This window comes from Geotrypetes seraphini, chromosome 7, assembly GCF_902459505.1.
Source record: "Geotrypetes seraphini chromosome 7, aGeoSer1.1, whole genome shotgun sequence".
Classification (NCBI taxonomy): Eukaryota; Metazoa; Chordata; class Amphibia; order Gymnophiona; family Dermophiidae; genus Geotrypetes; species Geotrypetes seraphini.
Window position 1 is genome coordinate 56,655,137 of NC_047090.1, and position 13,856 is coordinate 56,668,992.

Here is a 13,856-nt window from a genome sequence, read left to right on the forward strand (position 1 = left end):
AGTAAACATTGCATATAAAATTTAACATATTCATATAAGAACATAAGCATCGCCTCTGCCGAGTCAGACCATAGGTCCATTGTGCTCAGCAGTCCACACCTGCGGCGGCCCCCCAGTGATCCTTTACTTAAGACATTTTATCCTATATAATACCCCTCTAACTATACTCCTCAATCCCCTTTTCCTTCAGGAACTTGTCCAACCCCTTTTTGAAACCCAAAATCATACTCTGCTCTACCACCTCCTTCGGAAGCGCATTCCAGGTATCCACCACCCTCTGAGTGAAGAAGAACTTCCTAGCATTTGCTCTGAATCTTGTCTCCCTTCAATTTTCTTGAATGCCCTCTTGTTTTTGTTTCCCCCGCCAGTCTGAAGAATCTGCCCCTCTCTACCTTCTCTATACCCTTTATGATCTTGTAAGTTTCTATCATGTCCCCTCTAAGTCTCCATTTTTCCAGGGAAAAGAGCCCCAGTTTCTCCAGCCTCTCAGCATATGAGAGGTCTTCCATGCCCTTTATCATTTTTGTTGCTCTTCTCTGGACCCTCTCGAGTGTCACCATATCCTTCTTAAGATATGGCGACCAATATTGAACGCAGTATTCCAGATGCGGGCGTACCATCGTCCGATATAGCGGCAGGATAACTTCTTTGGTTCTGGTAGTGATTCCTTTTTTTAATAATGCCCAACATTCTGTTCGCCTTCTTGGAGGCCGCTGCGCATTGTGCTCCCGACTTCATTGATTGGTCCACTAAGACCCCCAAGTCCTTTTCTAGGTTGCTCTTCCCCAATACCATCCCCCCCATCTTGTAGTTGTACATCGGGTTTCCTTTCCCTATGTGCAAGACTTTGCATTTCTCTACATTGAAGCACATTTGCCATTTATTTGCTCATTCACTCAGTTTTTTCAAGTCCCTTTGTAGTTCTTTACATTCTTCAACAGTTCTAACCCTACTGGAGAGTTTTGTGTCGTCCGCAAATTTTATAACTTCGTACTTCGTCCCCACTTCCAGGTCATTAATGAATATATTGAACAGCAGTGGTCCCAGCATTGACCCCTGCGGGATACCGCTCGTGACTGCTTCCCAGTCAGAGTAGTGTCCTTTTACTCCTACCCTCTGCTTCCTGTCCGCCAGCCAATTACAGATCCATCTGTGCACTTCCCCTTCCACCCCGTGGTTCCACCAAAAAGTGTAGCTGAGTGAAGAAGCATTTTTCCAAAAATTGCAGTACCTGTTGAATACCAGTTGAGAGCATGATATCTATCAATTTAGGATCACAAGAGCAAGTTAAAAAACAAGGATATAGAGAGCACATAATAATAATGTCAAAAGACAAGTCAGCAGTACATGTGGCAATGGAACTGATTGTGGACCATATTTGTTCCCAAAAGGGTTGAACGCAAGTACAAGTGAAAAGCATATGGGCCAATGTACCTTGTGATTGCAGACAATGCCAGCATAGATCATTGGACATGAGTTTAGCCTTTTTTATTTTATAGGGGGTCCATATGGCACGCCACATAAGAAATAGTAGCGATTGGGTCATGCTGGCAGACAGCAAAGGACAGTTAACCTTGGACCAGAATCTGTTTCAGTCAACTATGGAAGGATCTATATGGAGCTCTTGGGACCATTTATTCATGAGTTCACTGGGTGGTGGAAAACGAGAGTCTCTATATAATTTATAGAAGGTAGAAATCTCTTTTCCTATGGATCTAACCAAAGTACACTATTTCCTAAGGCAGCAGCCTTTGGAAAATTGTATGCTAGAAAGAAGTGAAGTCAATAAAGACCATTGATTATGTTTAGGAGATAGAGCAGGGAAGCGTAGACAAGAGAATATCTCCGTTGCCATACACCTTTATCTTTCCAATTTAGGATTATTCCATATGGTTCTGAGAAACACCATCTAGCCCAACCAAGACTTACTAGTAAAATATGGCAACCCATTGACGTATATCTTCAAACCCTGTAATCGCTCCTTATTCTGATAGTACTTTCATAATGGGACATCTCTGTTCATTGTTCATGCATATAAACCTTTGTGAACCACGCTTGTTATTCACTGTATTTACTTGTACTTGTTAAAATTAATAAACAGATTGAACTAAAAAAAAACCCAAAACTTAACATATTAAAAACATTAAAAACATAATCATTTTCATTTCTCATTACAAAAAAATAGATGATTAAATCCTATTATGAATTTGCTGAACACTGATGAATGCATTTACCTATGCACCCTCAAAATGTTCCTCAGTTCCTTCTCATCATTTCAAAAACTTCCTGAAATAAGAAGATTTTTACAAGCAGTCCCCGGGTTAAAAACGAGTTATGTTGGTTAAGAACAAGTTATGTTTTTTAAAGCTGTTCTTAAGTCGGATTTGTATGTAACTCAGAACTTGTATATTTTAAGATTCTTGCTGCTTACCTCTGCTCCCAGCTGACAAAAGGGTCAACTGTCCTTACCAGTGTTCCCTCTTAGGTACCTCATACACAACCACATACTGTTCTTAATGTGGCCATCTATCATTCCTGAATTTGCTGCAGGAGAAGTGTAGGAGTCTATGCCACAGGAAATTCTGCTCAGTGAAATCAAATGAAGCCGCAACCATGTTCTTAAGTATGAGTCTTACTTAAGTCGGACATCTGTAACTTGGAAACTGCCTGTATTTTTTTCATGAAATATAAGATCCTGACATCTGGTAGCTATTTGTGAGCTTGCTATTGAGTATGCATAGCAGCAAGACTGCACATTATGAGCTACACACAAAGGAGTCCATTCTATAACAGGATGCTTCCATTTAGATGTCTCATTTCTACACAAGGAGAAATGGAATTCTATAATGGAATCTAGGCGTTATTAGAATCCTAGCGTAAAACCACATTGGCTTACCTGCATTTAGATGCAAACATTTTATAACAGATCAGTGGCAGGTATAAATGGACAAGCCTAAGTGTGTAGTGCAACCCACGTGACTTATAGCATTGTTTGAGTCACATATGTAGTTGGAGACTTGTCCACATCCCCATGCTTCGCCCATATGTAGTTATACACTATAGCATTTATGTGCTATCTTATAGAATATCATGTAGTGTACTTGTGCATTTAAGTGCTGCTTGTGTGTGTATTCACATGCACAAGGCACATGTAACTGCATATGCACAGTTATAGAATTGCCTTTAGAGAGGACACAAATAGGGCTCCATTTACTAAAGTGCAATAAGCAGTTAATGTGGGAATTAATACATACTGGTAAGTCAACAGATCAGAACTTAGCACATGTTGAAATTCCTGCATTAACTGGCAATCCCAGGGAATGGAGTAGAAAATGAGGTAGAGAATGGGAGGGTACTGTATCTTACACTTAACATCTGTTATAGTTCCACATGTTAACCAATTAATGCAGCAGGGCCTCAATAGGTGGCAGCATCAAATGCTATTAAAACAGTTTGAAAATCATCATATGACATAAAATCTTTTAGCTTATGCAATGGGAGCAACCTTAAAAAATTATCTTTGTATTAAGTGCCACATGTTTCATCTTGGCCTATATACCACATCGCTTTGGGGAAGGTAATGGCTTCCGCAACCGAGGGCGTTATTTGGATTTTATAATATAGCCTCGCCCAAACCAGGGGAATGTCAGCATTTATCTCCAGAGCCCTTTTGATGGGAAAAAAAGCCATCCTCACCAACTGGCTCTCCCGTGATCCCCCGTCATATGCACAATGGAGATCTCTAATGATAGTGCACGCAACACTGGAGAGACGCATGGTGGGAGACTTGACTCTTGGCCCGGGTCGCAAATTTTGTCAGGTGTGGGAGCACTTCTGGCGGGACCTCACACCGCGTGCTCGCAGTAGACTTTTGAATCTTTAAGATTTTATTCCCACTCTCAGCTGTTGGACTGGCCATGGATTCTTGGGGAGGGGAGGGGAGGGGGGGATGGGAGGGGAACTGATTATATTGTTGAAAATGTTATTTCCTGAATGGTACTACTGTTTGTATTTGCTTCTTACTGCTGGAATAATAAAAATCATTTAAACATAAGTGCCACATGTTATTAATTAATTAATTAATTTGCTTGTGACTTTCTATAAGGCCTTTAACTGTGTGAAACATAGAAACATGATGGCAGATAAAGGCCAAATGTCCCATCTAGTCTGCCCATCTGCAGTAACAAATTTATTAGGACAGAAACATTCTAGGATCTTCGTAGGTCAGGGGCTATTTTAGAGGGGAGGGAGACGAGGAGACATGAGAAGGTAAGGATTATATGGATAAGCAAAGCACAAAGACCGAGGTACCGACTCATCATTCTGGAAATGCTTGGTTAAATAGCCATGTTTTAATTAAATAGATTAGCATCAGTGATTACTCCACTGAAGTCTTTGTATGTTGTGTTGCATTTTGTTGCCTCAACTCTGAAGAGTTTCTAATACTCAAGCTTTTGAGGTGACATGAGTCCCTTTTTAAGACGAGTGACTGTTAATGTGATGAAGCAGGGGTGGAGCCAGGCTTTCTGGTGCCCCCTTGCAAAATAGCACCCCTTTCTCCCCCTGGGGTTGCAGCTGCCAACTTTCATTATTGAGGTACAGGAAAAAACTCTGGTGCAGGTCTCCCAAACTTATGAAGCTTGCACTGGAATTCCTTCCTGCATCATGTAGCTTAAGAGTAAATATTTAGAGCCTCATGAGTAGACAAGGCTGACACAACAGAGGTAAAAACATGCTGCTTGAGACAGGTTTTGACATCCCCCATCATTCTTACCACACTTGCCATTTTGCACCAGCACTATGGAGAAGTGATAAAAAAATGTAAATTTGCTTTTTAAAAAAACAGCATACTACAATAATCATGTTCTTCCATTCTAGCCATTTGTTGTACATGATATGGAGACCCTGTGCATGGCAGAGAAGACACTGGTGGCAAAATTGGTAGCCAATGGAATACAGAACAAGGAAGCAGAAGTTCGGTTCTTTCATTGCTGTCAATGTACATCAGTAGAGACTGTAACGGAACTTACAGAATTTGCCAAGTCTATCCCTGGCTTCGTAAACTTAGACTTGAATGATCAGGTGACCTTGTTAAAATACGGAGTTTATGAAGCCATGTTTGCTATGCTAGCATCTTTAATGAATAAGGATGGGATGCTGGTAGCTTATGGAAGTGGTTTTATAACTCGGGAGTTCCTGAAAGGTCTAAGGAAGCCAGTTGGTGACATGATGGAACCCAAGTTTGAGTTTGCAATGAAATTCAATGCACTGGAACTGGATGATAGTGATATATCCCTTTTTGTTGCTGCTCTTATTTGCTGTGGAGGTAAGCTTCTAATGTTTCTTTTTATTGATGATGTGTCATTTGACATTTTTAAAATGTCATTGCTCATACTGAAAACATTCATTCTACCAAAGTAGCAAATAGCTGCAAATGTTCCTTAGCAGATCTGCTGTTTAAATAGTATTGACAAGTCTTTTTTCAAAGTATTTTCTTTGGCCTGTGAATGCAAACATGTTTTGAGGTTTTGCTTAGCTATTAGAGTGTACTACGTCAGGTATCCTTGGGGAATTTAAAATAAGACTTTTTCCAGTGCAAGAGGAATACGAGTCTTGACCAATGGCTTATTTTTGTATACTGTATTTTGTTTATTCACTTTTTATCAGAACGCATTTATGTATGCAGATAATTTTTGAGGAAGAAATATAGTTATACACAATTATTCCATAACAAAAAAAAGCTTGTGTAACATCAAGAAAAACCATAAACATAGGTCCAATATTCAAAGCAAGTTATACATTCACCAGTGGCTAGTGAAATATAGGCAGCTCTTTTAGAAATTCTGTTTGTAATTTACACACACAAATACATTTACCCAAGTTGACTGCATACATGTGTAAAATTTGATTTTAGAACACCAGTAATATCTCTGCTACATCTAAATGTGTAGATTGCAAGGGGCTATAACTTTGGTGTGATGTGGACAGGGCTTTGGAGGAACAAAAATCTACATATGTATTTCCTATTTTACAAAGGGAATACATGTATATGTGGGAAAATTAGCAGGTTGGAATTTATACTTTCTCTTTCACACATACAGATATTTTGAAAGTCCAGATTTAGTCTGGCACTTTACAAGAGGGACTTAGGGAGACATCCTCCTTAATCCTCCATTGTTTAGATTCTAAGTTGGATGGAAAAATAATAACACTTGTAGTCTTTGTCTTATTAATGGCATTTACAATTGTAGGTTTGCAAAATGGAAGCATACACATATAGGTGCTGACATAAATGCAAAACATTTCACAACTTATGTGTTAACAACTGTGCTTTTCTCTATTGATTTTTTTTCATGTTTCTTTGTAAAATGAATGTTCTCACTGCATGTGCCACCACACAGAGTCCTGTCCTAAAATACTACTGGAATTGTACACATCCCAACTTGGCTGTATCAATTCTAGTTTCAAAAAACGAATCCCAAGAAATACTGAAACTCCTCTAAATACAGTGTCACAAAAATAGTGGTTGTGGAAACTTTCTTATTTTTACTCATTCTCCATAATCTAATGTCATGACAATTCAGATGTAATCCTTAGCAACTTAAGAAAATGTACAAACAACTCCTTATACACTTCTAATGTTCTGACAATTCATTTGTAATCCGCCTTGAATCGCAAGATAATGGCGGAATAGAAATCACTAATGTAATGTAATAATCAGAAGGAAAAGCTGCAGATTTATTATCTTTGTATACAGAAAAGTCACTACGTGAAAAATATTCATAGATAGTAATTCAGTTGTCAATTCTTAACTAGTAGAACTCTGCTCAGAGACATGAAGGCAATATGTTCCGCCTCACCACCCAATCATTGCAGTGTTCAAAACATTTTTTACTCCAGTTTGAGACATTATCCTTAACTGTTATGTTGCTAGCTACAACGGCTATGCTTGGCTTCTTATGCAAGTCTAAAATGAAAAGGCAAATTACTTAGACTTAGCTTTGAAATAGTAGCAGGTTCCCACGTGCCACGTTTCGGTCCTTCGTCAGGGAACCGACAAACAAACACAGTTAAACTGGAGGTGAAAGCTCTGAAATAAGAACAAATGTAAATTAAAATTATAATATTTAATTCAATACACAAAGTTAAAACCTACTTCATTCTACATTTCAAAACGCTATACATGGCTAAATCTAAAGGAAAGTGCTCACCATGTGATATGAAATACAGTTAGCTTGTACCTTTCAAGCGTGGTTTCTTCTTAAAGTGCAAACGGAGATCTGCATTCCAAATACGCTATTTAAAGACTGTCACGTGCCAAAACTAAATTCCGCGTACGTCATACGTCGCCACGTAAGTCTACGTGTGCAACCTCGTACCCATTCATACTGTCAAATGTAACTTCAAAGCCCGATGCCGGTAACTCACACATGCATGCTACTTTAAAAGCTACATTCAGCAAACTGTCACACATACCGCTCTACCAAGTTAAAACAAAAGTAAATAGCGGCCGGTCAAAACCAAAACAGGAAGCAAAACCAAATAATAAACTCTCTTTTACATAGACCGACTAATGCCAGAGAAGTTACAAAAATGCCCTCCACTCAATTTCACTATTTAAACCCTGAGGAAACAAGGTACCCAAGGTATAAATCCACCTCTGTTCTAAAGTGTAAAGTTTAGCCTTCAGATCGCCACCTCTAGGAAGTGTAGGCACATCTAAAACGGAAAAACGCAAAGAAGTGCCTACACTTCCTAGAGGTGGCGATCTGAAGGCTAAATTTTACACCTTAGAACAGAGGTGGATTTATACCTTGGGTACCTTGTCTCCTCAGGGTTTAAATAGTGAAATTGAGCGGAGGGCATTTTTTTTAGAATTGAATTTATGTCAATTGCTGTCAACCGCCTCCCTCCTTATTGTATTAGTAGTGAATGTTATGTTTGTCGGTTTTTAATATTTTACTCAATTTTTGAACTTATGTAAATCGTATTGGATTTGGACTATGCGAAGTAATCAAAGAAATTAAATAAACTTGAAACTTGAAACTACATGACGCCTTTTAACGAGGGGAAAGATAGTTTGAGTATGTGGGCGGAGAATGTGGTGAAATCAGTTATCTTAGTGGGATTTTAAAAATATTTGGATAATTTCCTAAAGGAGAAATCAATTGGCTAATGGCTCACCGAGACCAGCAGCAGTATTGGAAGCCCCTCTCCAGCAGGGCACCTGATCACAGTTACACCCCCTCCCCCGATCCAGCAGGGGAGAACACTTTAAAAGAAGCGGTGCTAACAGCTCACCGAGACCAGCACTAGTATCGGGAGCCCCTCTCCAGCAGGGCACCTGATCACAGTTACACCCCTCCCTCGATCCAGCAGGGGAGAACACTTTAAGAGAAGCGGTGCTAACGGCTCACCGAGACCAGCAGCAGTATTGGGAGCCCCTCTCCAGCAGGGCACCTGATCAGTTACACCCCTCCCCTGATCCAGCAGGGGAGAACACTTTAAAAGAAGCGGTGCTAACAGCTCACCGAGACCAGCAGCAGTAGATGCACTATAGAGAATTGTGCCTTCCTGCCCAGCGCAGGGCGCGTCTCCTCAATTCAGATAGCTAGCAGAGAAGCCAACCCGGGGAGGTGGGTGGGATGTGAGAATAGCTGCTTGCTGTCCCTGGATAACAACTGTTACAGTAAGTAACTGTGCTTTATCCCAGGACAAGCAGGCAGGTATTCTCACAAGTGGGTGACCTCCAAGCTAACCAAAGTGGGATGGTGGGAGAGTTGGCAACTTATGAGAATAAAACACTGGAAGAACAATGGATTGGTTGAGATGAAATTCAGAGACCACTTTAGGAAGGAATTTCGGATGAGTGCGAAGAACCACCTTGTCATGATGGAACACCGTAAAAGGTGGATCCGCAACTAATGCTTAGAGCTCACTGACTCATCTAGCGGAAGTGAGGCCAATGAGAAATATCACTTTTCAAGTGAGATACTTCAGATGAGCTTTGTCCATTGGTTCAAATGGAGGTTTCATCAGCCGAGTAAGAACAATATTGAGGTTCCAAACCACAGGAGGCTGTTTGAGAGGAGGTTTGACATTGAAAAGTCCTTTCATGAATCTGGAAACCACAGGATGAGCAGAGAGAGGTTTCCCTTAAATAGGCTGATGGAAAGCAGCAATTGCACTAAGATGGACTCGGATCGATGTAGACTTGAAGCCAGAATGAGAAAGGTGCAACAGATAGTCAAAAACTGAAGATAAGGAGGAATGTTGAGGCTCCTTATGATGAGAAAAACACCAAGTAGAAAATCTAGTCCATTTTTGGTGATAGCATTGTCTAGTAGTAGGCTTCCATGAAACTTCTAAAACATCCCTCACAGATTGAGAAAACTGGAGAGGAGCTACGTTGAGAGGAACCAAGCTGTCAGGTGTAGAGACTGCAGGTTGGGATGAAGCAGAGATCCCTGATCCTGCGTAAGCATAGAAGGAAAAACTAGTAGAAGGTATGGCTCCCTGCTGCTGAGTTGAAGGAGAAGGGAGTACCAGGGTTGTCTGGGCTACCGAGGAGCAACCAGAATCATGGTGGCATGGTCGGTTTTCAGCTTGACCAGCGTCTTTTGAATGAGAGGGAATGGAGGAAACGCATATAGAAAGAGATTCGTCCAGGCCAGAAGAAAAGCATCTGCCTCGAAACGATGAGGAGTGTAGATCCTGGAGCAGAACTGAGGCAGTTTGTAGTTGTGGGGGGCTGCAAAGAGGTCTATCTGAGGCGTTCCCCACTGAGAGAAGATGTGATGAAGGGACGTGGAATGGAGAGTCCATTTGTGAGGCTGTAGAAGACGACTCAAGTTGTCCGCTAAGACAGCTGAATGTAGACAGCTTTGAGGAAGGTGTTGTGGTGAATTGCCCAATCTCAAACTTTCAGAGCTTCCTGACAGAGGGAGGCAGATCCCGTGCCGCCTTGTTTGTTGACATAATACATCGCGACCTGATTGTCCGTTCGAATGAGGACTACACGGTCGTGAAGTAGATGCTGAAAAGCAGTGAGAGCATTGAAAATCGCCCTGAGTTCCAGTAGATTGATGTGACACTGATGATCTGTACTGGTCCAATAGCCTTGAGTACGGAGACCATTTAGATGAGCCCCCCAAGCGTAAGTTGAAGAATCGGTCGTGAGAACCTTTTGATGGGGGGGCGTGTGAAAAAGTAAGCCTCTGGATAGATTGGAAGAGAGCATCCACCAGCGAAGAGACTGTGTCAGAGCTGGAGTGACCTGGATGTGTCGAATCAGAGGGTCGGAAACTTGCGTCCATTGAGATGCCAGGGTCCACTGAGGAATTCTGAGGTGAAGTCTGGCAAAAGGAGTCACGTGTACTGTGGAAGCCATGTGACCCAGAAGAACCATCATGTGTCTCGCCGAAATGGAAGGGCGAGAGGACACTGCATGACAAAGCTGGAGAAGAGCTTCCAGACGTTGTTGAGGAAGGAATGCTCTGAGTTAGATCGTGTCCAGAATGGCCCAGATGAATTGAAGAGTCTGAGACGGCTGTAGATGGGATTTGGGAAAGTTGATTTCGAATCCCAGACTTTGCAGGAACCAGATAGTCGGTTGGGTCGCTACGACGATGCCTTGAGACGTGGAGTCTTTGATGAGCCAGTCGTCAAGGTATGGAAATACTTGAAGACCATAGTTCCTGAGAGCAGCGGCCACCACAACCAGGCACTTGGTGAAGACTCTGGGTGAGGAGGCCAGACCGAAAGGAAGTACTCTGTATTGAAAATGTAGAGTCCCCACCCGAAATCTGAGGTACTGATGGGAGGCCGGATGGATGGGAATGTGTGTGTAGGCCTCCTTGAGATCCAAAGAGCATAACCTGTCGTTCTGCTCGAGGAGGGGATAAAGAGATGTAATGTAATTGTAATGTAATTTATTTCTTATATACCGCTACATCCGTTAGGTTCTAAGCGGTTTACAGAAAATATACTTTAAGATTAGAAATAAGAAAGGTACTTGAAAAATTCCCTTACTGTCCCGAAGGCTCACAATCTAACTAAAGTACCTGGAGGGTAATAGAGAAGTGAAAAGTAGAGTTAGAAGAAAAATAAAAATAAAATAAACATTTTATTTAATAAAATGAAGTGGAGCAAGTAAGTTTAGGAGGAGCGATTGACGTTTTCAGAAAGGACTTCTTCAGGGAAGAGACTTGGCAGACAGTCCCAGGATGCCTATGTCTCCTCCCCTGCGATGTTCTCCCATCCATGCATTCCCTCCCAGACATACTGCCCGTGCTCCAGCCGCTCCAAGGAGGCTGCCCCAGATGAGGCCCACGGTGAAAGCAGGCAGATTGATCTCTCCAACAAATTGTATGGTGAAGAGCATACACGTCTGGCTGGATTGGGACAAAAGCTCTCGATAGTGGCGGCTGGTCTTGGTGCTGCTTAGGTGTAAAAGCAGTTGATCTCCTACTTCTGATAATATTTAAAAGCAAGCATATTGATTTTTCCAACGGAATGCTGGGGGAAGAGCTTACTTGTCTGGCTGGTCAACATGTGAAATTTTTCTCTGACTAGGAATTTGTTGAACATCCTGAGATCCAAAATAGGCCGCAGATCGCCCATCTTCTTCAGAACAAGGAAGTACCAGGAGTAAAAACCCTTGTTCTGCTGAGCCAGAGGAACGGGCTCGATGGCTCGAAGCTGAAGAAGAGCTTGAGCTTCCTGAACAAGAAGGGTGGTCTGGGAGGGATTGGAAGGATACTCTCTTGGAGGATGTTCCGGAGGCACTTGATGGAATTGAAGAGAGTATCCCTCCCTGATGATGGAAAGGACCCAGAGGTTGGTAGTAACCGTCGTCCATCGGTGGTAAAAATGATGGAGACGACCTCCGATAGGGGGGAAAAACTGGAAATGGCAGAACGACTGAGGTTATGCTCTGTTCTAGACAATCAAAAAGGCTGAGGAGCCTTAGGTACAGCAAGTGGCTGAGGCTTTTGCTGCTTCTGGGGATGCTGCCTCTTAACAGGCTGACGAGTAGAAGGAGCCTGTTTTGGAGGAAAACGCCTCTGATATATTTGAGGAGGGCGTGTAGGACGAGGAGCTGGCTTCGGTTTCGGCCTGAGAATGGATGCAAAAGACTTCTCATGGTCCGAGAGCTTCTTGGTGGCTGCCTCTATAGACTCGTCAAAGAGGTTGTTGCCAGCGCAAGGAACATTAGCCAGCCGGTCCTGTAGGTTAGGATCCATGTCGATGGTACGGAGCCAAGCCAGACATCGCAAGGCCACAGAGCAAGCAGTAGCTCGAGCAGACAGCTCAAAAGCATCATAGGAGGACTGAAGAAGCTGCAGCTGGAGTTGTGACAAGGATGCGAGGACTTCTTGGAATTCAAAGTGCATATGAGAATCCAGATAAGGCGTGAACTTTGGAAAAATGGAGAGAAAGAACTCAAAATAGGTGATGAAATGAAAATTATAGTTGAGAACTCTGGAGGTCATCATGGAATTCTGGTAGATGCGACGACCAAATCTGTCCATCTTTTTACCTTCCCTTCCCGGAGGAACAGTGGCATATACTTGAGAAGGGACGATTCAACCAGAAGGGATTGGTGAGACAATTGAGTGTTGTCAAACCCCTTATGATGTACTGTCCTGTATCTGGAGTCCAATTTGCCTGGAACAGCTGGAATGGAATAAGGAGTTTCCAGACAGCGGACAAAGGTTTGATCCAAAAGCTTGTGAAGAGGAAGCTTGAGGGATTCAGCTGGAGGTTGAGGTAGATGCATGGTCTCGAGATGCTCGTTGGAGAACTTAGATCCAGTATCAAGTTGAATATCTAAGTCAACTGCCATCTGAAGCAGAAAAGATGAAAAAGACAGCTGATCTGCCAAAGCCTGGCCTCGAGAGGGATTCGAGGATGTCGAGGCAGCTTGATCCAGTGAAGAAGGAGATCTGGATGGAGAAAAAGAACTCACCGGGTCCTCGAGGTCCGGAAGCGGAAGGTTCGATGTAGGCAGTGGAGAATATTGAAGAAAAGGCTGCTTGCGATGAGGCGAGGCATGCCTGGATGAATGCTTCGAAGAATGCCTCGATCTGTGATGCGAGCTGTGCCTCGAAGCAGACCTCGATAATCGAGGAGAGCACGTCCCAGTCGAAGCCCCCAGAGAATGGATAGGGCTGGAGGCTGTGGAACGAAGCAGTGGAGGCTGAGTGGAAGAACCTTGATGTACTCGCAAAGACTTTGCTCCTTGCTTCGAGTGTGAGGGTTCCAACGGAGGCAATGGCAAAGAATCTGCTCCTTGCTGTCCATGCCTAGATGCCAGACCAGACACTTGCAAAGACTCTGCTCCCTGCAAAGAGTGTGCATACGACTGAGGCACAGGAGGCGGCTCGACCTCGCGGGAGACCTCGCTGGATATTTGAGAGAAGCTTCGGCCCCATGGTAGTAAAGAGATGAATGAATTGCTTCTCTAACAAGGTCTGGAACGAAGCCAGCAAGGATGGATCCGTGTCTCCAACGGGACCACCTGTACGGGCTTTGTGTTCCCTCGAGGCAGTGTGAGAGTGCTTGGACTTAGAAGCCTTAGGCACTTTAAGCACCACCAGGGGAATGGGCTGCTGTGCTATCTGACCTGAAGAGACAGAGGAAGGCACCGCAGCCGGTGTCGAAGATAGAGCCGGTACAAACGAGGCAGGTTTGATGAGGCTCGAGGTAGAAGCTGTGGAAGCCTGGAGAGCTTTGGATGAGGTCGAGGGCGAAGCACCCTTCGAGGACGAAAGCTCCATCGAAGACTCCATGCTGAAAAGCTGCTCCCACAGGATGCAACCATGTTTGAAAGCACGAGACTTGAGTGTTGAGCA

At 43.1% G+C, this 13,856-nt stretch overlaps 1 protein-coding gene across 1 annotated transcript in view; it reads left to right on the forward strand.

Annotated features, from left to right (window-relative positions):
- PPARA (peroxisome proliferator activated receptor alpha) overlaps window positions 1–13,856 on the forward strand; it is a 175,359-nt gene that overhangs the window by 153,150 nt on the left and 8,353 nt on the right. The window contains exon 7 of the mRNA XM_033953295.1: window positions 4,879–5,326. Within this exon, the coding sequence (XP_033809186.1) occupies window positions 4,879–5,326 (448 nt within the window). The remainder of the gene's footprint in view (window positions 1–4,878; window positions 5,327–13,856) is intronic.